At 43.4% G+C, this 25,185-nt stretch overlaps 2 protein-coding genes across 2 annotated transcripts; one reads left to right on the forward strand and one right to left on the reverse strand.

Moving 5' to 3' along the window:
- Window positions 1–2,084: 2,084 nt before the first annotated feature.
- Window positions 2,085–10,223, reverse strand: LOC146198810 (serine/threonine-protein kinase 16). The gene is made up of 7 exons (XM_084594299.1): window positions 9,830–10,223; window positions 9,517–9,751; window positions 9,045–9,187; window positions 5,940–6,060; window positions 5,147–5,242; window positions 3,539–3,663; window positions 2,085–2,682 (listed from the first exon to the last, which is right to left on the reverse strand). The coding sequence occupies exons 1-7, from the start codon at window positions 9,937–9,939 to the stop codon at window positions 2,556–2,558; spliced, it is 957 nt and encodes a 318-aa protein (XP_084450425.1). The 5' UTR covers window positions 9,940–10,223; the 3' UTR covers window positions 2,085–2,555.
- A 211-nt stretch (window positions 10,224–10,434) lies between these two features.
- Window positions 10,435–25,142, forward strand: DCTN2-p50 (dynactin subunit 2). Its single transcript, XM_084594300.1, has 13 exons — window positions 10,435–10,594; window positions 10,762–10,836; window positions 11,116–11,206; window positions 12,282–12,349; window positions 12,914–13,006; window positions 15,409–15,569; window positions 17,122–17,239; window positions 18,442–18,507; window positions 18,768–18,806; window positions 19,437–19,586; window positions 21,487–21,589; window positions 23,222–23,313; window positions 24,931–25,142. Exons 1-13 carry the CDS (start codon window positions 10,559–10,561, stop codon window positions 25,015–25,017), a joined length of 1,179 nt encoding a protein of 392 aa, XP_084450426.1. The 5' UTR covers window positions 10,435–10,558; the 3' UTR covers window positions 25,018–25,142.
- Window positions 25,143–25,185: the final 43 nt, after the last annotated feature.

Raw genomic sequence — 25,185 nt, forward strand, 5'->3', positions numbered from 1 at the left:
GCCGTTTGTTTTCTGAAACGCCGTTCTACTTTATAGCATAGTTATTCTGAAAATTTAAAGTTGACAGACAAAAGCATTGACACAATAATACCTTTTTCTCTTGTATGCAGGGTAATCTTCATAATTTGTTTCTTCACCAGCTAGGTGAAAACGAGTGATAGTCCATCATGGGATGACGATAACAGTTATGAAAATATATCTGTCAGTGTACAAATAATAAGTGATTCACGGGAAGGGAAAGGCACAGTACCTGCCATACTTGTTCCCGTGGGCACCTGACAGCGCTGTGAGGGAAGGTGGGAGTGAAAGTGGAAAGAGAAAAACAGGAGCCATAGTGACGGGCTGCGGAATATTTTCGACCGACAGGGGATCTTGAACGTGTACAACTGCCAAAAGTAAGTAAGTGGGACACCTTGCAACATTCAGACCTAACTTAGTGGTGCATGCATCCGCAGTAACACGAGACATTTTGACATTACAATTTTCCAAAACTTAGTGGCACATCTATTACAGCAAGATTTGCTTAAGACCTGTGGATTCTGACCTGCAGAATTTTCAAGGTTGAGATTCTGGGCTTTCCAGAATGGACTAGATCTGCTGTTTTTCATAGTATCTGATTTCTTGGAGTGTTCATATAAAAAATCATTAATCTAATTATAATGAACTGCATTTAACCTTGTATGCTTGGTGCAATCATTCTCCAGCATTACTACTTGTGATAGCTTCATTGGCAGTGCATAATTACATGCAAAATGGGACTGTTGAAGTGAAAGGCTAAAACATTTTAGTCTGTGCATTCAGACGCATTCAGTGAAAACATGTTTGTTTAAAATGAAAATTTAGCTGGCATGTTTTTTTGGCCTGTTCAAATAATACTGAAAATAATGTTAGTGAAAACATTAAGGAAAACTGTTTCTATTGAAAGAGTGTAGTAAAATCTCTAAGCATAGATGCTGTTCTTGTCATCTTCAACTGTATATCTGTTTATCTACTCTTTTGGAGTCATAAAAAAAGTTTAAACTAATCAGTGTCAGACATTTCAAGCAGTCATGCTTACTTCAACTGACATTATTGCATTCATTGGGTCCTCAACAGTTAACAGTACTATCACTGCAATGGGGCATCTCAAAAGTAATGTTTCTTGCAAAACACAGGACTAAGTAGATGTTGACTCGGTTTTATGTCAGCCTTGGAGTATGATGCGGTGTTCTGGGGCACTGTGTAATAGATGCATAAGTGCTGCACATTTGAAGCCGAGCTACGTGCTTCATCTCAACACTTTGCATCAACTTTCTCATTAACGAACACATGGTAGCCATGGACGGGACTGAACATTGTGCATGTTTGATGACAAGGTAGTCTGGAGACTACAGTGAAGTGTGGTTTGCCAAAAGACACCCATTACACCCGAGTTTGACTGTGGCTGCAAAACAAAAATACTTGTGTGTAGTTCCACCTTAGCATGCAAAATAAGGAAACCCAGATAGTCGGAATTAATTCAGAGTTGTTCACTATGACAATCCCTCTTTTCAGCTTTGGTTCCATTTTTTTTTTTTTCCTTACAGCGTGGTTTGGGTGGGCATTTTATTAGTGCAGCAATTACAACACATTTCTTCTCCTCATAACCACCCCACCTGACTGTCATGTCTACCACAATGCAAGTTATCAAGGATCATATCACCATATTTTATGTGCATTTATTATTTTGTGCTTGACATTTTTAATGGACATGCTTTCTTTGTGCCGTTGGTATGATTCCTCCTCCTGCTTTCAAACAATGCCGAGCCCTTAATATTTCGTCAACAAGAGCAGCATACAGCCCTTTTCATTTTAGAGTGACACAAGTATACGGAAAAAATGATGCCTTATTTATACCGCCTAAAATATGTTATTTACATTGTAAAAATGTGCTCATGGGAAACCAAGCTGTATGTTTTTGTGTTTGTCTAGTTGCTTGAGTGCAGGAAGCTACACTGGTGTGAAAACAATTTTCATTACTTCAGCACCAGGCTGTATTTGCATTTGCAGGATTTACTTTTTTTTTTCTGTGTTGTCCTTGTTGATGGAGGTCGTAAACACAAGGATGCAAAACAAAGCTCCCTTTATTAGCATGGCTAAAAAGGGAACACAATGCGTACCGGTAGGCACAGCATTGCAACAGAAAACTGGGCAGTAATGCTCAGCAAAGGAGCAGAATGCAACACAACCGTGACACCAGCATATAAAACAAAAAAATACAGAACTAGATGCAGGCAAACATCTACCTCAACACAAGGAAAAAGTGGCTTTTGCTAAAAACACCAAAAGCACTCCAAGTGCACTTGCTCCGCTGCTTGTGTGCTGCACCATTGTCCCCCCCCCCCCCCCCCCCACCCCCCTTATCACCTCTTTATTCCATGCACCACCTGATGACATTCTTTGCACCATTCTTCCACATGCCTAGCTCAGTCAGGTGATGACACAGTCGATGCTTTTGCCATGGCACTTGTAGGAAGGGCAGCACGTGAGTGCCCTTAATGTGCGAAGCATCTTTCTGGTGACACGCTGCCTGGAGATCACACTTTGTGGTTTGCAGAAGCAGCAAGAGCTGTGACCTGCTCCAAGACGCTCTCAATGAATGGCCTCTGCAGGCAGTCCACCTCCAGCATTGTGCGGATAAGTCCGTGAAGCCCACCAGAGTACCTGAAATGTGATTTAAGAGCATGCAACAAATTAATCTAGAAGCCGAATCTTCACCTTTCTGAACGTACAAGAAATAAAAAAACTTGGATCTGAGTCCTCTAGTTATAAGCTAAACAGCTTTCTTCATACTCAGCCGCAGGCGTGAAGATAAAATCTTTGTAAAGGGGATGAGCAACTAATCTTTAACTCACTCTTCACACTCGCATCAAAACTTAGCCGCCAATCTCAAAATGAGTGCATTTTTGCGACTCACAGTAAATGATCGGAGACCAGAAGTTGAGCAGAGCAGTCTAGAAGCAACCAACACTAACCACATTCTGCTACTGAAGCAACTATATTTGTAGTTCACGTTTCTGGTTAGTCAAATGGCTGGCAATATTAACTGAAAATCTGAGCCTAAAGAAAGCACATATTCCGGTGCACAGGAGCTGAGAGAAAACATATTACATATAAGATGGGGGGGGGGGGGGGGTTCTTGTGCACTGATGTAGTTACAGTGGATGTGTGTTATGCTAACTAACGATCCTATTAAGACAAGGCAATGCGAGCTGTTTGCACCAATGTGACATGTTAAAAATTTTCAAGTGGTATGTTTCACTTCGATACACACTGTCACGTATGTTTGACTGAAACATTTCCCTGAGCAGTGGAGAGGAAGAGCCAGAAACATTTGGGGTGAGCACATAGTTTGAGCACTCAGTTTTCAATATTTTTGGCCATCGCTTGAATTTGCAGAGCCATAGCCTTGTGCTCCTCTACGTTTTAAGCATTTTACTTACAAAACAACAGAGTTTTCATTAGAACTCGCGGCTTCTAGCATAACTGACTAGTAGCACACAGGAGCTGCCAAACTTACGGGCTGTCCGAAGGAATGTCAACGTGTCCACTGAGCACAGCCAGCGCCACACTGTCGCCCCGTTCATGGGCTGAATCAAATGGCGAACGGAAGAAGCACATGGCATACAGGCAGCAGCCCAGGGACTGCAAGGACACCAATTATGCCATTATTGTGACATAGTTATGTAATACACAAGTAATGGCTATGCAAACTAATGAAGTATGTAACCATGCTCGAACAGAAGCGAAAAATGCAATCCAGTAGCTGTTATGATAAACAGTGAGGAAGGTTTATGAAAGGAAAGGCAGAGAGGCTGGCTCGCAGAAACGGCCCCCTTGCTTGCTATGCGAGAAGAAAAGTAGAAGTCCAAATGGAAGGTGTTGATGTCTTAACACAATGAGGCTGCCACTCGTCTCTTGCAGAGATTATAATGCATAATGCACAGCACATGTAGTCCACGCGTTATACAAGCACAGATGCGCATCATTTACTCGTGGTTCAGGAATGGGCTTTCATGCTCATACAACTTTGCGCACTCAAGTATGGTCACACAGTCTGCACAGTGTTAATGATACAGTTCACATAAAACTGCAGTGCTCAATAGGTCAAAACAATTGCAACGTGTATCCTAGCACCTTCTATCATTGTAACTGGGCAGCATTGATAACACTGTTCTTTAGCAGCACCTCTTCAGACATGTCATTCCAAACTAAGACTTCTGTATTCAAAACTTTGTTACTTCACGGGTTACCGTTGGTTGAACACTGCAAATAGTTAGAGCTCAAGAATGGGGATGGCAGTGAAAGGACAGCCCAGCTGTCCACAAACTTCTCAGCTGCCACTGCATTCAGTTCAGTTCAGTCGTTCAGTCGTGTCCGACTCTTCGTGACCCTATGGACCATGTCACGCCACGCTTTCCGGTTTCTTACTATCTTCCTAACGTTACATAACTTCATCTGCCACTGCATTAGATAGATAATTTAATTCCCATACGTGGCAGTGAAGCCACAATTGAGTCACAAAAGGAAACTTGCTCATGAATCTCAACACAAATGATATATAACTGAAACAATGCTTGCTATAGAATTCTGAAAGGCTTCACACCTGAACCAGAGTGCATGCATGAGACAAGATAAGACTGCCTCTACAGCAGCCAAACTTTAGCCGGGGCTTCTTAACCTTTTTTTTTTGTGTACCATCATGTGGATGTCCTAATGCCTCATTGCTCCTGGATGTATTTCATTTCTACTCTTGGATGCTCCCCACAGCTCTTTAGCGCTACAGCAAAGACCTTGTGGTTATGACTTATGAAAATCTTTAAGCATAACAGCGGGAGAATGAAGGCCATCGATAAACAACAGTTCCGCTTGCAACAAGCAATACAGTGTAAATCTTTTAAAGTAGCTACCGGACTAGACCATGTAGTATGCCCCTGTAACAGGAATGTACTTAGTGCTACACCTGTGGGAAGTGCGACTCGGGACCAGCTTTGCTGGGATACATATTACAGCTACCACTTCTACTGCATTCTTTTCGTCCGGTGTCCGAAATGAAGGGGTATCTGCTCAATTTTGGCAAACTGATGTTGGGCTGGCTGTTGTCACTCTACACTGCAGAGGCACGTACCCATATGTCAACACGCTCATCTATGGATGTGCGGCTCTCCACATTGAATAATTCTGGGGCCCGGTAGGACATGCTGCATTTTTCAGTGGCCAGGTCCTGGATGAAAACCGAAAACAAAATGTAGCCACACCTAACAATCACAAGGTCTACTGCACCTGTTGGGAGGCACATGTGTCGCTGCGCAAGTTTCTCTACTACACTAGGACACAAACTGTGTAACGCCTTAGAACAATTCCTATGTTGAATGCTTTCAGCATCATAAGTAACATAATGCAAGTGTCAGTGAATGTCCTTCAAAAAAATATATCCTGAAAGCACTACTACAGCCAGCAGAATGTTTCCCTTTTTTTATGTTCCCTCGGCCAAAAACAAGTTGCAGATATGCTCTGCTCACCGCGACTGCAACATTAAGTGACATATCTAGAGCATATCTATGAATTATCAATGCTTGCAAAGTTTAGTGTTTTAACTAGGGCCGAGCAGTATGCCACACATGCAAAAACCAATACCGTGCCATTATAATCACAAAAAATAGATAAACATACGAAAACCTGTGCACGACACTCAACATTACAATTCGATAGTTGGGATTCTTACTGTGACTTGTGGTGATATGTCAACCAAAATACGAGGTAAAATATGCCTTTATGAGGCAACCTAATCATAGCTGAATGGCTTGGAATGATGCCCAGTGTTCATAGAGAAAGTTATGAAAGAGCATTGAAAGACAACACTGCTGCAGTAACATAAAACAAAGCGAGCTACACATTAGTGCACAAGAGGGAAGTCCCACCTGTAGTGCTATGGCCTCACTAGTGCGTCCAATATCCAGCCGTGCTCTACCCATGCTGCCGAAGTCCATCCATACAGGCACATCATCATCCGCAAGTAGAACATTGGCAGGCTTCAGATCCCTGAAGCAACAGCAGCAATTTGTCACAGTTTGCAGGCGCCATAAAACAGGCAGCAGGTACGCACAAGTTCCTCACTTCAGCTCTGTAACACCTACTGGCATGCTGAGGTGCAAACTCCCTGCAGTGCTTGAGTATGTACCCGCCTGCAAATTAAGCGGATGTGTTTTGCTGTTCTGGCGTTCACTCATGTCAAATAAAGTTTTGCGGACACATCTTGCCACTCGGGCAGGAATCATCTAAACAAAAGTAACTTGAAAAACAGGCAGAGCATATTTTCTTACTGGTCAGTGGCCTTCTGCGATTTGTGCTCGTAGCACAGTCATTGAAAACCAACACACCAATTCTATGCATGGCATCACAAACAATGGAATTAGTGAATACTCAACTCAATGGTAATATAAATGACACAAATTTGCTGACTCAAAAGGCATCACTGAAACATTTTTCAATTTCATGGCAAGGGTTGTAAAGATACCAGAATATAAACTTGGAGGAAGAAGAGCCAACAAAATTGTCACACAGTGGATATGGGAGAGGCTTTTGCCCTGCAGTGGGTGTAGTCAGGTTGATGATGATGACTATGGCACTAAAAGGAGTGTGTGATGAGGGGCTAATTGGTCGGGTTAGTTGTTAGTCTACGCTCGTCCTGTCTGCCTCTTTTCTGTGTCCTGTCTCCTGCGCAGTTTTATGTCTTCGGTATAATGGCACTATAAAAGGCCTCTAAGAGAATCTTTTTTCTGACTGACGTGTTCAAAATACATCTATTGTTCTGACTCTACATGCTGAAAAATCGTCTACAAGCTTATTATAGTGTGAATGCAGTAGTCTATTGGTAACAATAAAACATGAGCAGTCGCAAACCAGTGTAAAATTGGTAGAACAGTAATGCAAAAATTATGTGCCTAGCAGCATAGTTGGTAGGTAATTAAATACTCAAGTGCAAAGAAAGCAAAGGTCCAAATTTACTAAGTTAGTGTTTGTCCATAATAAATCTTTAGGGGTTCCTGTCTTGAACTGCTACATGCAAGAATGATCAAAGAAATGAGTTAGCTATATCTTTAAATTATTGGAGTTAGCAGTATTGAAATGGATACAAGATTCCACTGTAAGAATATGGCTTGACAATTCAGAAAGCTCAGCTGAACTTGTGCAATGTTAATTCTGTATTTAAATGACAGTGAGTGAGAGTTAAGGAATAAATTAAATCCACTGATGAAAAATTCTCATTTGCCCAAGTAATCAAAAAGGATGCACAACAATGATTAGATTTAAGGTATGCACTGAGTCCGATAAACCACCTTTGTTTGTCAAAAGGCCCCAAGCTATTGTCAGCATGTTACCTGAGTTGTTGATTGGTGAAACTGTAGTAGCCAAGAAGGTTGTAGTAGTGATACTGGAGGCACATTACAGCAGTTGTCGCAACAGTGTAAATAGGAAAAACATCAGAGGTGTCAGAGACCAGGGACCAAACTACGCAACGATCACATTGCAAAACCTGTCCCAAGCCTATCAATTAGCCCCGCTCCTATGATGCATCCATCGGTCAGGATTGATCAGGAGGAGCAGGGCTATTTCCAGGAACAGACACGCCGATCAATAAAATGAAATTTGATGTAGATATTTTGGCGGCCAGAACAGGTGCCTTGTTAACAATGAAATCACATCAGAAAGGCTCGTATTTTGAAGGTTACAGTAATCACTGCAAGGACTGCGCGTAAACTGGGTTAAGATAATCATCATTTCAATTAAGCGTATGTGACGTGTGAATTTCAAGAGATTTGAGATGAAGCTGTGACATTGTCAGTTTTCCTTTTTTGACAATTCTTGCCTTGTCCCAATCAATCTCGTGTTTCTGCATGCTCTGCCAAGGTGTTATTGCCAGTGTTTTCATTCTGCATATTAAAAACATGTCACAGTTATAAGAAGTGCTTACAGCAACATGCTCGTGATGTGCAGAATGAAAGCACTCACAATAACAACTTGGCAGAACACTTAGTCACGCAGAAACACAAGATTAATTGGAGCAACATGTTTGTGATGTGTAGAACGAAAATACTCACAATAAAGCCTTGGCAGAGCACGCAGTCATGCAGAAACACAAGATTGATTGAGACAAGGCAAGAATTATAGAAAAAGAAAAACTGACTACAGCTTCATCTTGAATGTCTTGCAATACAAACAATGTCACACACGCTCAGTTGCAACGAGGGTACTATTAGCCCGATTACTCTAGCTTTTAAAGGCGAACCTTTTTGATGCAATTCCATTTTGAACAAGGCCCCCGTTCTGGGGGCCGAAATGTCAACATTAAATTTCATTTTACTGGCTGGCATCTCAGTTTTTGGAAATGTATCCCCCGTGGCCAGATGGGACTTCGCCGTACTTTTGACTTCAGGAGCAGGGCTAACTGACATAGTTTTTGAGATGTGATCATAATTCGACCCCTGGCATTACAACCTATGGACAAATATATATATAGCCATGCATGCAGACGCTTGCACTCTTTTGACAATATATATCCACATGGGCACACTTGCTTAAATTGTAGGCCAAAACAACCTGCTTTCGATTTACCATATCCATGAACTCAAACTTGTGGCTTCCTCTGTACTGCTGGAGAAGACGTTGTTCTTTCTCTGAACTAAAATACACACTATCATTACACAACCATTTGGGTCAACAATCAAAATAAAACATGTAAAATCAGTAAACCAATCTGTATACATATTCAAGACCTGGAAAACAGGGGCGCTTTAAAAGCCTTGACTTACTGATTAGTTGCTACTGCAATGCACACAAGTGTATTTGTTGCAGGAGCAGCTAGTGACTACACCTGTTTAGTTTGCAGGGTTTATAAGGGACATGACTGAATGTACGACACGAGGAATGCATACCATGTGCGCCTCATGCCGGAATTTGGAGCTAGAATTTTACGCTCGGCAGCTGCTTGGTGCCCACAGAAACACGAAGACAAACTCACACACCTGTGCGCCAGGGCGACGGGTGTGGCACTGTGGATGGCCTGTACGCCTTGGCACATGCCCGTGAAGATCTCTAGGAGCCGCGACTCAGGCATGTGATCTCGCGACCGCGCGCGCATCGTCAGCTCGTCCTGGAGCGTCCCTCTCTGCACACACAGACAATGCGTATGTATGCGAACTGCGCAACCGCTACAAAGAGAACAGAAACAGCTGTGCAGATCGTTTCCGCGGTCCTTTCGCTCAGCTAGGTTCAGACCCTTGCAGCAATTGTGTACAAAATTCTTGTTTATGAGCACACAAAAACTTTGCAATATGGAAAGCCCAAAGGCAACCTATACGGTGTAAAATATGCAAATATCGCAGCCGCAGCTAAAACCATGCAGTGGATGCTGCATGCGCTCCAACTTGTATTTCTGTTTACAATTAGACATGACAACGGCATCACCATGCTGCTTGCGTGGCTGGGCTAGCTTACTCGAAAGTAAGGCAGCAGAATGAGGACCTCGCTGGAGAACGGTTTGGATAGATCGTGGCAGGGAACCAGGGCCGCGTCCACACAGCGCACAAGATTCGGGTGGTCGAAGGACTTGTACAGCTCGGCCTCTCGCATGGCGTCCCGCTCGGACTCCCGAGTGTGGCATGGAATGCGTTTGAGTGCATACATGCGCTGGCTGTTCGCATCGTACACCAGGTCGACCACGCTAAAGCCCCTGCGCGCGAGCCGGAGTCAAAGCGTTATCTGCTGGAAGCACTGCGAAACTGGTCGTCTGCTGGATGACAATACATACCCTTCTCCAAGCCTGCTCTTGACCACATATCGTTTGCCATTGATGCAGACGCTTTCTTTAGTACATGTGCAGCCCATATTAAATAGAATGCCGAGGCCCAAACTATTCATGTCACGCTTTCAGCGGGACGTACAGCACACACCCTGATACATGATCAACAACTTGGGCGCGGATCGCGTCGGCGTACTAGTGAGAATATCGGATCGACCGTTCTCAGGACAATAACAAGTAGTATCTCGTGTCAAGCGTAGGGCCTTTGAAGGTGAGCTCGTTCCTCTGCGCCGTCACCCATCCTGCAGCCAACAAAGCAACTCCACACCGGCGCCGGTGTGTCGTCAGCTGCTCTGTGCAGCGATCCAGCTGAGCGCCCGAGCCGACGACAACTCATAACAGATGATTCAGCCAGTACGACCGGTACGACTGTTTCACTTTCCCATTCACCTTCAGTTTGCGCTTTAGTTCTGCAAATTATTTTTATATAAGTTTCTGATTTATGCGGCAATATTAAATAATTAAAAAAAATAGCCTATATTTATAAACAATGTCTATTAACAAACGGACAGCATTTTTATTTTATTATTAATCCACGCGTAACAATATGGATCTAAGCTGAGCCAAAGATGCAGCCAAAGTCAATATTATTTTGATGTGTGTGGTTGTATATTAGCATTCATTCTAAGCAAGCGGTTTAACTTTCGTTACGCCCATCTCACTACTAGCACATAAGCAATGGCAAATCCGAAATACGCCGACCTTCCTGGGATTGTGAGTAAACTAGACGACCTGCTTTGTTTTCTCTGTATTGATTAACGCCAGTGAGCTAAATCACAGATGCTACGCAGAGCGATTGATTGTGTTGACTGAAACCTTCGCCGGAGAACAACGCATCTAGAGAAAACTAAGCGTGCTGATCACTGCACTTTTGTCTGCAGGCATACGAACAGCCTGATGTTTACGAGACTGAAGATTTGCCAGAGTCGGACCAGGTGGTCTCAGACGTGGGTGTGGTGAGTGAACTGTTGATGTGCAAATCGGTTCTTGTTGCTGCTTTGGAGCGTGTTTTCGACTGCGGCAGAAGATGGTGATCGTGTTGCCTAGTTTCTAGAGGCGATCACGTAAGATTCCATTCAACCATGCATCACTGCAAAGCGAGTCTTCGTGCATAAGCTTCTCTATTGAACGTGGGGCTCTTAGGTGCAGAGATTTCTTCAGAGCGCTTCGTTACCGAATTTTTCAGAGGCGTTGCAACATTTATTTTAATGTTAGCGCTTTGTTTTTCGTTACAGGACCAATCTGAGAGCGTTAACACGCTTTCGGTTTCCGTCACAGACGCTTATGACAAGTTCAAGGGCTGCTCGGTGGATGCCTCAACTGTTGGTAAGTTCGTATGAGTATAACGACAGCTTTATCTCACATCGATGCGAATTTTGGATGCTTATATCTGCCTACCAAGTACTATTTATTCAAATGTATTGTATTATTGTATAATATGTTGTTATATTATATTACATTACGTTACATTACATTATATTATTGTGGCCTTGTAGTAGTCATGATAGATTGACATGCCTGTTCTTTGAATCAAAACTAGTTCTGAAAAACCTGCGCTTTTTCATTATGGTCAAATAAATGAAGCAAGACTGGTCTGGGTTTAACACTTCTGCCTATTCTGTGCACCGTTTTGACTTTGTTGTTTGAAACTCCAAGTTTCGCTCGAAATATTAATCAGGAACCTTCTTTCTCAAGTCACTAGGGCTCCCATCTGTTGGTTCATGAAGGCCATAAATGATAAAGTTCCTTCGTTGTTTTTGGTCTTCTAGGTTATTTAACTTCTGTTGATTGATAATGATTTCATTGAGCGAACTGCACTCTGACCATAACTGACCAAATTCCTCTCTTTGGACTGTAATGACACTGAAAATTTAATTGGTTTGATTGGATCTGTCACTGTTTTGGAGAGGGATGATTGCGAAACAGACGCGCTGTTTATTGACACTTGCAAGGCCTCTTGCATGTTTTTTAACATTTGCTCAATGTCAGGGAGCCTGGGATTCATCTCCACATTTCCAACAAGCGAGCATAGCAGGACAGTAATGAATCCACGAACCTATTATTGTTATGAAAACTGCTATATGAGCATCGCACACCGACCTGTACGAAAAGGAGCAACAGATTTATTGATGCGTCATTAATAGTTTCTCTGCATCAGCAATCTGAATGAAGTGGCATAATGCATGTGCTAAAAATTTTTATTGGAATTTAGTGAATGCTTACTGTGGCCTGAGTAAACGTAAGTCTATGCTAAGCTTAGCGTTTTGTAAATCGTTCCAAGTCATCAAAAAAGTATTACTTAATTATTGTCTCTTATTTGGTTAGGCAGCAAGAAAACGTTGCAATTGTTGTTTGCTAATCGGTGTATTTCAGCATTCTTAAAGCCCTTAAACTTCTGCAGATTTCACCGAAGGAATCTCAAGGCAGCCAAAAAAGGGCTACCATGTCACCTCAGGTGAATGGGAGATGGTGAGTGAAATGTGTGCTTAAATGACAGTCAATGTAGGGAATGCGCATGTAGATTTGATGTGACAAGCCATAGGCTGTGCTTGCTGTGGAAAGATGAGCTGCACTACACCCTCTGTGCTACCGTGATATGATGTGGATGGGAATACGCAACCAAAAATGTTGTGAACATTTTATGACAAGCAGACATAATTCTGACAGTTTTATCAAGCATGCAGTCTGCACCTCGTTCATGACAAAGAACCAATGCAAAGTTGCCATCAATTTCTGTGTTAATAAAGCAGTGGAGCTTTTTTTTTGTTGTTGTTGTTGTTTTTTTTTTTCTTTAAAAAAAAAAAAAGTCTTTACTTTAGTACAACTGAGAACAGTGATCTCACAGTGGCAGTGGAGTTATATAAGTATGCTTGATGATGCAATTGGGGTGAGCTGTCTGCTGTCCACACTGTATTGCTAATTGCTTTATGAATGCCTGCTGAGGCTGATGTAGCATGGTTGCACATTGAGCTTTTGTGACTTGCACATCATCTGTCATCTGTGGAGTACTGTAATGCATCTTGTCCTTCATAGGCTGGGGATAAGGAACCAGAAAACCTGCAGCAAAAGTACCAGAGGCTCCAGTTTGAAGTCCGTGAGCTGCTAAATGAAGTGCAGTCCATAAGGGTAAGTCTGTTTATGATCTGCAAAGTAGTTTTCTGATGTGAACTGTACATCAATTAGAGCTGATGCCAGCAAATTCTAAATGCCGGCTAAATTCTCAGTTTTTCTTATAGGATTTCTCTCTCTCTTTCGAATTATTCTGGGTGTTTTTTCCGATATGACATCTTCTACCTTGTGTGTTTCTAACATGAACGGGTTTGCTAATTTCAAGTGGCTGCCGAAGGTCATGACGAAGTATCAGAATATTGTGACAGATTAATGACAGCCGTAATGTGCTGTTTTTCTTACAATGAACAGCAAAGGCTTCGAGAAAAATAACCATCACCAGGTTTCAGCTGTTGCTGTATCACCTTATAGTATTTGCACTTTGTACATGTAGTATACCGCCGCAGTTGGCACACATCCTACTTTAATGAGGCCAAGGCATGTGGCAATGGCATTTTGTGTGCTTGGAACGCATTTGAAGATTGCACACGCAGTTTTTAACCGATGGTGGCACTTGGCGTTACCAGTGTAGGTGGCAGGATGCGCAATAATAGAGCACTTGCCATCGCTGTAAGGAATGAGCACAGATAGTTTAAAAGGAAGCAAGTTCACCTCAGTTACAACACACCAAGAAGACCAAGGGGGAAAAAAAAAAGGGAGAATAACAGTGCTGGATACAGCTTGACTCAAGTGGCTTGATGCATTAAAAGATAAGCTGTAGCACATACCTGTTTAAATGCCCACCCACGATGTCTGAAGTAGTAATGTCTCTGTACTACCGGTCTGCCTTCCTGCATGTGGGCAGACACACACACATGCACGCACACAACTATGCACACTCACATTCCCTCTCTCACTTACTCCGCCTCTATGCGCTGCATGGAGGTTCTGAGACATTTTGCACTAAATGTGCTTAACCTAGTTAACATAGAAAGACGGGCTAGTTGGTCTTGATAAGTAGAGTGCATATTTTGTCAGCATAAAATTAAAGACAGGACTAAAGGAGAAAGACAAGGGACAAACGCTGAACTTCAACTAATAGTTTAATGAACGTAACATCAATATATACAAAAATTTTACAACGCCATCACTTGAGCGCATGCTCCCAAACCTTCGCCTCTGCATTATCGTACAGATTAGAGCCTCATCACCTATGGCCACGTGTCATTCTCCTCTTTAAAAATTTCAGCTCTTTGGGTGACAGCACAACCGAGCTACTGCTAACACAATTATCACCTTGATTGTGAATCTCAAGGGCCTCAAATATCTCCCTGCTCAACTGCTGCTTGAAGCTGCGCAGCACACGTGTGTCGCTCAACGCAGGGGTGCATGATGGACTGGTAGGGCTAGGGCAACGACTGCAGTGCAAGGATAAATGACTACTCTTTACAAGGGATCCTACTGCTCTTTGGTGCTCTCGCAATCTGTCGTTTATGCACCTGCCCGTCTGTCCGACGTAGGTTTTCCCACATGACAGAGGAATCTTGTAGACTACCGCCGTTTTACAGGGGACGAAGCAGGTGTCATGCTTCTTCGTGCATGCATCAATGCCGCTCCTTTGCCCATTCACTTTAGGGCAAAGCCGCGACAACTTTTCAGGAGCAGAGAAGATGACAGGGACGCCGCACTTTCCTGCAACCTTCTTCAGACGGTGGGAGAAACCATGAATGTAAGGAACGGCAACAGGCCTTGCTTCCTGGCGTCTGGATTGTTGTGATCGCCCTCGTTCCTCACTCTCCACTTCCCGCAACAGCTTATTCGCTACCGAAGCCAGGAGTTCATTCGGGTAGCCGGCGGCTTTCAGGCGTTCGATCTGGCCCTGCACGCTGATGGTCATAAAGTGTGCACACGACTTTGCGAGAGCAGCACGTAGAGAATTAACAACGATCCCTCTTTTTACCAATTTTGAATGGGCAGAATCATACCTCAACACTTCTTTTTTCGACCGCGGCCTGTAGCTCCAACACACATTCACCTCCTTGAAGATCAAACGCACATCCAAAAACTGAAGTCCGGTGTCCTCTGGCAATTCAAAAGTAAAACGAAGCCCTTTCGAGCAAACCTGAACCTGAAACCTATTGTAATTTTATGCTGACAAAATATGCACTGTGCTTAACCTAGTTGGTCTTAATTGAACTGTGCAGCAAACAGTTATCCTTTGTTCAGAATTCTTGTGGGCATTGTGGCAAGAATATTCTCTTAGTTGGATTAAAAGCAGATGTCACAACCGTGAGGCAGCCATGAAACAGGCAATTGTAAAGTGCAGGCGAACAAATTCAGGGTGGGTGGAAAAATGTACCCATGCTAGTCTTGCCATTGTCTTCAAACAGCATGGCAAGCTTGAGGGCTTTGTTGACAACTGCAGTGTGATTATAGGTACCTCCTGGGGTTGAGTGTGATTTCGGAATGTTTCTGTGCAGGAGAGTGCGCAGGAAGGGGACCAGGGCAGCCTGGCCGAGCCAGCCCACCTGCTGCAACAGGCTGAGCTTGTGCAGAAAATGCTCCTGGACTTGGACTTGGAGCGTGTGTTGGGGGCACCGACCCTGCACGCACTCAACGACCCCCAGGCAGCCCTTCACAGGTGCACAGTTGATAAGAAGGAAGCAACCGCAGTGGCTCAGGGGTTACGGCGCTTCATTGTTGATCTCAATGATGCAGGTTTGATCCTGACTGAAGCAGCCATGTTTTGATGAGGTGAAATGTTAAGCATCCATGTATACTGCGCAATGTCAGTGCACAGTAAAAAGACCCAGGTGGTTGAAATTAATATGGAGACCTCAATTCTGGCATTCCTTATAACCTATCTTGCTGTGGGACATTGAACCCCATAATTGAAAGCAAGCCAGATTTGATACCTTATTTTGGTAATCTGCATAGTCTGTATGTTACTTACATAGTAGTCTGGTAAAGGGTTACCGAGTCAAGCTAGACTGGCAGGTTAGGGTAACATGATAGCAGATATGAAATTTTTGTTAAAAGAAAAAAAAGTTTTGGTAAGCCAGAAAATTGCGCAAAAGTGAAGTACATATGGCGTCGCCCGTCGTGGATTCCTGCAGCTGCACCTGGCATGTCTTTTGCTGGTCACAATTGCTTTATCACTTTCTTGAGTAATGCTATTGGGCTGTTAGTGGGCAAGTAATGAAGTAAGAGAAATACAGTGGGACAAATGTAGCCATGAATGTCAGGTGTCTCATAACCACAAATCAGATGATCGACAGAAAGACGAGACACCGGCATGAGTGTAAAGTCTTTCACCTTTCATTTTGAGATCTCTGGCTATGTGCAGCCATTGCACGCAGCAAGTTCAGAACCATTAGCTCTCGGCAGTGTTCACATTCGGAACTGATGTCTTTGATTATCCAGTGACCAGAACATGTCATAAAAAAAGACATAACCTTCTCCGAGTTTAGGGGTCTGTGAATTCAGGGGAATATTGGGGATCTTGTTTATGATTTTTTCACGCAGAGAAAGCATTGGTAGTGTTCCAAAACAACAGTATATCTGTGCCTAATGTAAAGCATTGCCATTTCTTTTTAGTGTCCCTTTGCACAGGTAACTAGTGCAGTAATTGCTGAAATTTTAACTTTTATAGCTGCTATTTTAGGTGACCTTATAAAAGCAGCAGCTTTCATTTATGCAATCTGCAGCATTACAATCGTTTTCCATAGCTAATTTTTATCCTACATATGGTTTATATACTTACCATCTCTTTTTCGATGGGGCAAGTGAGAAAGGCAACAGAAAAGTTAGTGTGGAAGGAAGAAAAGTTATGCAATTTCTCTGAGCCAGAAACAGGCACATTTCTGCTTGAAAAAGTATAGGAAATGATTACTTCATGCTTTGCACCATGCTTCTCCTTTTTTTATTTTCCTGTGACCTTATAGGTTCTTGAGGCTTTTGTAGCATAACACAAGTCTTAAAGTAAGGAGAGGACAATCGTATAGATGACACTAATTTGGGAATTAACATTGTGTCTTTACTTTCTCTGGTTAGTCCGTGGTGGTGACATGCTAAAGAAATTGTTGCTAGCAAGGCCACATTGCAGGCTTTTTTTCCTGTGCCAAGCATAGTGTAGGCTTGAGCCCTGTGTAGCGTAGTATCCTTGCACTGATCATGATGCTACTTCAATGCAGGACGCTGGTCAGCCAGCTGGAACGGCTGCGGGCTGGCCCACCTCCCGTTGCTCCTCACGTCCAAGAGAAGCAGCCACCAGCTGAGCCTGCTCAGGACAGCGTGCAGACTACCATCAAGGTTGGGGCAGTGATTTGTTAAGACAATTGCTCTGAAGACGGGTTGTAAGACCACTGTGTCAGGTGCCCCGAGATCCCTTTGAACTGGGCTTGCTTGCTAGATTTATTTATTCAGATGTGCCTTCAAGAGCTAAAGGCTGGAATTAGTAGGGAGGGATTGTGGCATTGTCCACATGTCATCTGTGCCATGCTAGTACACTTGTTTAGCATTCCCTTAGTGTTTGTATTGATGCTCCTCTGCCTTGCATTGCATGCACTGATTTTCATGTGCATTGTCCAGAAAAACCGATGTCGGTGTTGTGAGTGAAACATTATCGGCTTAGCCTTGGTAGGTGGTAGCTGGCAGCTGACACAACCAGACACTGATTGGTCGTAGGGTTGTGTGGCATGACACGAATACCTGATGTCGCCAATTTGTCAGGAGCTGCCAACTCGAGCTTCTCATTTCAGATGGGAGGGTGTCGGGAATCCTAACCTTTCAGGACCTTTGCATTCAGAACCCCTATGCCACTCGGACAGATTCATGCGGCTTTGCGGCGCTTGATATCTATGTTAGGTGGCCTTTCACATAATGTGGTGTGTAGCACATGACTTGTGTTAAAGGTATGTTTGAGATAACAGGGGTACAAATTCAGAGGTTAGTGAAAAGCGAGTTTTATGTTGCATGTATGTGAATGAGTATCCACAAGGGGAGCCGTGGATGGGGATGGGCCTTTATTGTCGCTTCATACCGCTAAAGGCAGAGCTATAGTGTCACCCGCAATGTTTTGCTCACTGCTATGCCCTGATTGAAATCAGAAGTGAAGATTGTGAAAATATCGCCAGTGTTAAGGACTTATTGATTACCTAAGGGTAGAACTACTGAAACGGACTTCCTTGTCGAACTCTCGTGGACATGTCAGGAATCGGGAACAAATTTGCCTTAAGTTTAAGGTCACTTTTTGAGGCAGAAAAAAGAAAAAAAAGACTTGCAAGGCTTTAGCCTTATCCTGCATTCTTTATTATTGAGTTTCATAGTATGCATTCATTTTTCAGAACGTAGTATGGGTCCTTTAAAGAGACGCACAGAAATTTAAAAAGTCTCTGTGTTGTGGCTGTCATAGACATACACTTACCGGCTTGTGCACACAACTTGAGTTCATTGACATTTGCATATTATCTTAAGAGTAATATAAATTTGATCGGGTATTCTTGTTGATGCAGGTGGCGAGCTTGGAGGAACGAATCAAGAAGCTCGAGAATTTAGTTGGAAGTGACCCCCAAAAGCTGGTAACTGCTTTCCTTCTCTCTTTCCTACTTACTTTTTTATGGCAAACTGCTGCATCTTGCTTAGAGCTGAGTAGACATTAAGAGCATGCAGTTCAGCCACATACCACTGCGCAGGCTACCTGTTCCAATGTACAGTTCTGCAGGTGCGCTTTCATTTAGCATTGTTGTGAGCATCTGGTGACGTTGTGTGCCGTAGTGCGACCGTTTGCTTTCCGGCACGTTCGGCTCATGCCGTCCCCATTCTATCATTTCCTTTCCAGTCGATGCTGACAAGTCACACGAGTGGCAGCTGCCTCACGGTGAGTGATGCACGCTGGGTGTTTACATAGCTCTGAATGAACTTTGGTTCAAACCTGCCGTTCAACCTGTGCGGGCAAATCTCTACATGTAGCACTGTGTCGTCGGTGCTGTTGCTTGGCATGCTTTGTCACCGTACTCCTCCCTCTTGCCACACATCTTTGTCACACATCATTCAAGTGCAAATCTGCATCGATGCAATGTGTGTGTTTTGAATTGCAGCAGAAGTTTGAAACGAGAGATAGAATAAGCAGACTTAAATTCTAGGCACTGGGCGAGAGAAACAAGCTGTTTTTTTTTTTTTTTGTTTTTGTTAGATGTCAGACTTACTGTTTAGCTTCTGGCAAAAATTAAGAACGAATAGACACAACCCGTGCATGACATGTCACGTGGACATTGCATGTAAGGCAGCAGAGATTCCATAGAGCTGAGCTAATAAACGGCTTCTTTATCTGTGTTTTTACTTGGCAAGTCTACGGTTGTGCCTCATGTTCTGTGGAAAATCAGCACGTGCCACCTGCCTTGACAGTTATTATTTTACCGATACATAACAATGGATGTTTCTGTGCTGCCTGTTTGGAGGTCAGGTGCGAAGCAGCAGATATGACATCATGGTGGTGTCTCTTGCGTAGGATGTTGCTCAGCTGCTGTCGTCACGGCTGCACCTACTTGAGTCGTCACACCTGGACCAGGTGGAGGCCCGGCTATCGCTGCTTTTGCAGAAAATGCAGCAGTGTGCGGAAAAGAAGACCGCTCTGGAGGAACTCGACAAAACAGGCAAAGTAAGGGGGAAAAGGAATGCGGGACTCAACCTGATGATGTTGGGGATTGTTCTGAATGCCAGCGCCTTTACAGTGGCGCTAACAATGCAAAAATTTGAGGGAAGGAATTTTCCTGCTTCCTCTCTCGTGAGTGTTTCCAGAGTAGGCATTTTTGATTAAATCTTCTATTACAAATTTTGAACGCGTCAAATTACTGTGCGGTTGTCCTATGTGATGCAAATGAGGTTTGAACGTGGGTAGTGTATGGTGTAGTTGGAGCGCCCAGCAGATTCACAGTTTGGTGCATCATCATTGCCTGCGCTGTAGGAGCACAAATGTGAAGGGCAGAATTCATTGTCCTCCTATGACTTCTCCTCTGTGACAGATCATTTTCAGCCAGAAAGAAAATTTATTATGTGCCCTCCCCATTCACAGTTAATCATATGCTATGGCTTTTCCAGAATCCTGCATGTTGATGGTGCTTGGAAGTGCATGTACACTCATCCTTACACACCCAAGAGGGCTGTAGATCTTCGGTGTGAGGAAACTGGATGGGCAGGTGGATGGGAAAAGAAATGAAGATGATTGATCTGTGCTTTCAACTGCGATTTGTGGTTATTTGCCTCTTAGGGTGCTGTGATATGATACTTTCTGACACAGTGGATGGCTGGGGGCAGAGTAAAGTACTCCTGCATACAAAACCAAACACTGCTTGCCCAGAGAGATGAGTGATGAAAATTTGCTGATGTTCAGAAGGCAAAAGATAGTAAATTTTCAGGCATTCAGCATACATACACGAAAGATGCAAGTAAGTTATGTCTTTTTGTGCTAAACTCTCTGCAAGCTTAAAAGTACACTCAAGAGTGGTGGGAAATTTATTTCGTATTTTGGGTTTCATGGTCGCAAATTGAACCTATGAAAGTAAAAATATGCTTGTACTGTTTGGCATCGCGAGACTCAACCTCACCACTCTGCGGTGGCCAATGAAATCCGGGAAGACACCCAAAGTAACCTTTATTATTGTTTTTAGATGCCACATAAAAAATATTTTGATAAAACCGCTACATATTTGTAGTTTAGGAAACATATTGAGAAACAAGCCCGAAGCAAGCAGACTATGTTCGCAAGATCATATAGTATTACTTCACTGACGGCAGAAGGGCAAGTCACCACGGGAATGCCTGCAAGGCATTTTGTTAGTTGGTTGACTCCTCTCACTATCTGCTGCGAGTGAAAGAAAAAAGGCGGGAGCTGGGATGTTCATTATCCGATTTTAATAGAGAAATCGGCCATTTGAGATATTAATTCAAAATACGCTCCTAGTGAGTAGATCGAGCTCCGGTGGTAAAAAAAATGAGCTCAAGTTCTCTTTTATGCACTTTTAAGCCCGATTAAGTCACCGGACTTACTAATCATTTTGACAGGTGTTTAGCACAGAATAGATCTGCAGAGATGCTTTGGTCCATGTTCTGGATATGCTGAATGTAGTTAAAAAGATTGACTTGGAGGAGCAGCTTTTGAAGTAACGAACTGGCTAGCAAGTGCCTCACTTGAAAGTAGACACCTGAAATGCAGCAAAAGGAATTTAGTGTGCTCTATTGCAGGCTTAGCTAATCTGCTAACTGTACATTTACTCCTGGTATTATGAACCGCTGGCTTGACCGCATCAGCATTTTGAAACTTGCATGTTATTCTTGTAAATGAGTACAACTGTCTGCATGACTTATATTCCCTACTGCATTGCTGAGTCATGCCAAATTAATGGCATGAGCAGAAAGCAGTTGATGATCAGCTGTTTTGTTGAGGCTTTTACGCCGCAGCTTGCTTGTGTGCTGGGTATTTTGCAGCGTTTTCTTCTGGAGGAAATGCACCCTTCCATTTGCTTCACACAAAAGCTGATTGTGTGCAATCTCATGTACAGGTCAATGAATTGTATGAACTGCTGAAGAAGGCAGATGCCATGGGAAATTCACTGAACCAGGTTGTAGAGCGGCTGGTTTGCCTTCAAGGCGTGCATGAGCATGGTGAGTGACATTCTGCGTATATTTTGCTGCTTCTGTGAACCACTGCAGTTTAAGTATGTTGTCTTGCTGGGCTGTAAATATCTAACAGCAGTGACGGGGTATAAGCATAGGTCTTGCTTTTTGCGACTGTGCTTATTAAATGCCTACCACGGCTTGTAAGCTGCTGCTAGTTCGGTTGTCGAGGCTATTTGTGAATAATCATTATAGAACTGTTGGTGAAGTTACACGCATTTCTGCAGTAGATGCCCATATGTGGCTTCATATGCTTTGTTGATGTGATAGAGTCGAATGCTGAGCTAGTTGGTCACACATCTCTTGGAAGAAGGAAGCAGAGCAGGTAACAGCACAAAGCATAAGAAGCACACACACGCACACAAGGACAACTGCGTGTGTGTGCTTCTTATGCTTTGTGCTGTTACCTGCTCTGCTGACTTCTTCCAAGAGATTTGTTGATGTGCTTGAGGAGATTGTGGAACACATCTTTGGGACCACTCACGTGTTTGTCTGTGCCAGCACTAGCAGCTATACTTCTTCTCACAAGCACTGTGAAAGGCAGGAGAGCCCTTGCATTTTTGCCCTCTCACTCCTGCACACTATAATAGAGAATTGTGCTTCTACTGTCACCCCCGCCAATTCGGGGGGGTGAGAGGCGCAGCGGCGCAGTGCTGCAAACATCTTGTGAGACAAAGTATAGACCATTTTGCGACACTTGCTGGTTTGACTGGGCTGTTAAGGGGGGGAAGTCGTCCACACTTCCCTGTGCCAAGATAGCAGCCCAGCTCCCCAAAATGGCAGCACCCTTCACCCCTTTGTAAAGTTGTGTATAGGCACAGATTAGTTTCATTAGCTCTCATGGTTAGTGCATCAATAAGAGTGACATAAAGCAGGCATTAGATGCTGCAAGGCATGATGGCATATTTTCTTGCAGTATGGTTTTGGTATAAGTCTGAACTTGGTTAAAACTTATGCTTGGTTAAACCAGCATCAAATTAACTGTGGTTCATTTGATAGCTTCAGATTTTGTCGTTTCAGTGGTGTGAAGTCAGCAGTTCGGTGTCGCCATCCTAGGCTTCAGAGAGATGCTGCAAGGCATGATGGCATAGATTTTCTTGCAGTACGGTTTTGGTACGAGTCTGAACTTGGTTAAATTAGGTTACACACCAGCATCAAATTAACTGTGGTTCATTTGATAGCTTCATATTTTGTCGTTTCAGTGGTGTGAAGTCAGCAGTTCGGTGTCGCCATCCTAGGCTTCAGAGATATGTGACAAGTTGGATACATAAAAAAAAAAGTTTCATAAGGACCATAGCAAACTTAAATCTGCACAGAATTGTGCAGTGTGCAGGTTGTCACCCTTATGACATGGGCCTCTCATACCCTTCTTGTCCAACATATCCACACTTAACAAATGTAGTAGGCCAAAGAGTTTTATTGCAGGCTATTGGGCGAATGTCAGAAAGTGTAATTGTATTCCGTGAGCAGTTGTGATACCCTGCCGTGTACTTTTAAAAATGGACTGAAGTAAGAACAGAAGGCCAGTCATTACGAGGGCTCTCATGCCCTGTGCACTGGCAAAATTGTGCTGCTCTTGGTAGCAAGTACTACATCACTTGTTTGTGTGGGGATTTGCAGCCTTGCAATTTTCCAAAGCAGTCTCTCAGCTGGACCTTGTGCAGCAGCACCTCTCCCTCGCGCTCAAGAGCAACGAGAAGAACCTGACAGAGGTGGGTACCTGAATTTCAGTAATTTGAAGGAAAAATTAGTCTGTATAAAACATTTATTTCACATAAAATTAAGAATTATCCACTTCTTTGGCAGAAATATTGTCCTCGATGTTAACTGTCGAATCCTGCTACGATGTAGGATGCTTAGGCAGATTCAGGTCTTATTATGAGCGGTAAAGGTTCAAACATTTGACATCCACAACAAATTTTCTGTCCCTTTCAAGTTCAAATTATTAAGGAGATTTGCATCCAAGCTATCATGGAATGATTCTTGGTTAACCAATTTGGTGTCAGTCAGGGGCTCCGGTGCCTCACACTGGCCAGAAAATGAAAACAGTAGGCAATAAAATAACAATCTAAAACATTAAGTGGCACATGCTGAATTCTGCCTAAACACTGGACTGATTTTGACCGGAACAGCGCGCACTAAGACACAGACAAGAAGAGAGACACGACACACACGAGCGCTCGTGTGTGTCGTGTCTCTCTTCTTGTCTGTGTCTTAGTGCGCGCTGTTCCGGTCAAAATGAGTTATCAACTTGCCCAAGCATCTGTTTTAACTGGACTGATGCTACTTCAGGACAGCTCAGAGTGCTACTGAAAGGGTACAACATTTAATAAATATCAGTCTCTTATCTCCACAAGGAAAAAAAAAAAAGGGTGTATTGTTCGGAGTCTTGCTCTTGGAGGTGCCGGCATCCATGCAGATGTAACGGGAATCTTTTTATATCCAAGAAGAATGTGTACCATTTGGGGACAGGGCATTGATTTTAGCTGGGAAATGAGTCAGGTGGTAACCCGTAAAGTGGACTCGTGAAGCCGACGTGTGTTTTTGGAGCTAGCTTTGCATCACAGCCCCACAGGCCACACAAGACCTGTGCTGTTCAGGTTTTACATGCATGTCTGCACTGCAGAATTGCAGTATTTAGTACTTGCTTTTAAAAAGCATTTATGCACTGTTACTAGTATATAATAAATGGTTAATTTATTTTGAATAATGGAAGTATGGTGCATGTCCTGAAGGGTTTATAAATTTCAGTGAGAATTGTGCAGTTCCTTGCTCACTTCGTTTAACGATAACATTAGTCATGCCTGTCAACAGTTTGCAATGCAGTCAGCAAAGCATTGTGTACTTGGTTAGTTTCTTACAAACACTAAAAATGTCAACACAAAAGCATATTTATTTAGTTAGAGAAGAAAAAGAGCTCGCTAAGCAGTAAGAGTTGCCAGATTTGATGGGAGCTGGTACATTTGTGGTTAGCATGACAGCCTTTGTAATGGCTAGGTTAGCCACTGATAGTGAATATAATGCAATGTGTGAATGATTCATATGTACATTCTAACCCCGCCGGGGTGGCGCAGTGGTTACGGCGCTCGACTACTGTTCCCAACGACGCGGGATCGAATCCCGGCCTCGGCGACAGCTTTTCGATGGAGGCGAAAAGCAAGGCGCCCGTGTGCTGTGCGATGTCAGTGCACGTTAAAGAATCCCAGGTGGTCGAAATTTCCGGAGTCCTCCACTACGGCGTCTCTCATAGCCTGAGTTGCTTTGAGACGTTAAACCCCACCAACCAACCAACCATATGTACATTCTTATGCGCGCTATTGGTCTTGCAGGTACAGAAGGGCTTCGCAGAGAACACAGAAACTATAATGAAGAACTTGGCCTTGCTGGAGGCGAAGATGGCTGCACTCAAAAAGTGAAGCCCAAATTCAGCATCAATGACTGGCCTGTTTCCGGTGGTTTGAACAGCACATCTTAACACAACCCTATGCTTGGTGTCTTTGGTCAAGAGAGAACAATTATTAAAGCACGCCATCCAACTCTGCACCTGTCTATAAGGAAACAGCATGGTGACACACTGCACTAAA

The sequence above is a fragment of the Amblyomma maculatum genome, chromosome 2 (assembly GCF_055883805.1).
Source record: "Amblyomma maculatum isolate TAMU_Amacu chromosome 2, ASM5588380v1, whole genome shotgun sequence".
NCBI classification, from domain to species: Eukaryota; Metazoa; Arthropoda; class Arachnida; order Ixodida; family Ixodidae; genus Amblyomma; species Amblyomma maculatum.

Coding starts and splice junctions, on each gene's coding strand:
- DCTN2-p50 (XM_084594300.1), top strand. CDS start 10,559: ATGGCAAATCCGAAATACGCCGACCTTCCTGGGATT. Junction 13,007..15,408: donor ATGAAGTGCAGTCCATAAGG/GTAAGTCTGTTT, acceptor GTTTCTGTGCAG/GAGAGTGCGCAGGAAGGGGA. Junction 21,590..23,221: donor TCAAGGCGTGCATGAGCATG/GTGAGTGACATT, acceptor GGGGATTTGCAG/CCTTGCAATTTTCCAAAGCA.
- LOC146198810 (XM_084594299.1), bottom strand. CDS start 9,939: ATGAATAGTTTGGGCCTCGGCATTCTATTTAATATGGGCTGCACATGT. Junction 6,061..9,044: donor CCCGTCGCCCTGGCGCACAG/GTGTGTGAGTTT, acceptor CTGTTGCTTCAG/GGATCTGAAGCCTGCCAATG. Junction 2,683..3,538: donor GACATTCCTTCGGACAGCCC/GTAAGTTTGGCA, acceptor ATCACATTTCAG/GTACTCTGGTGGGCTTCACG.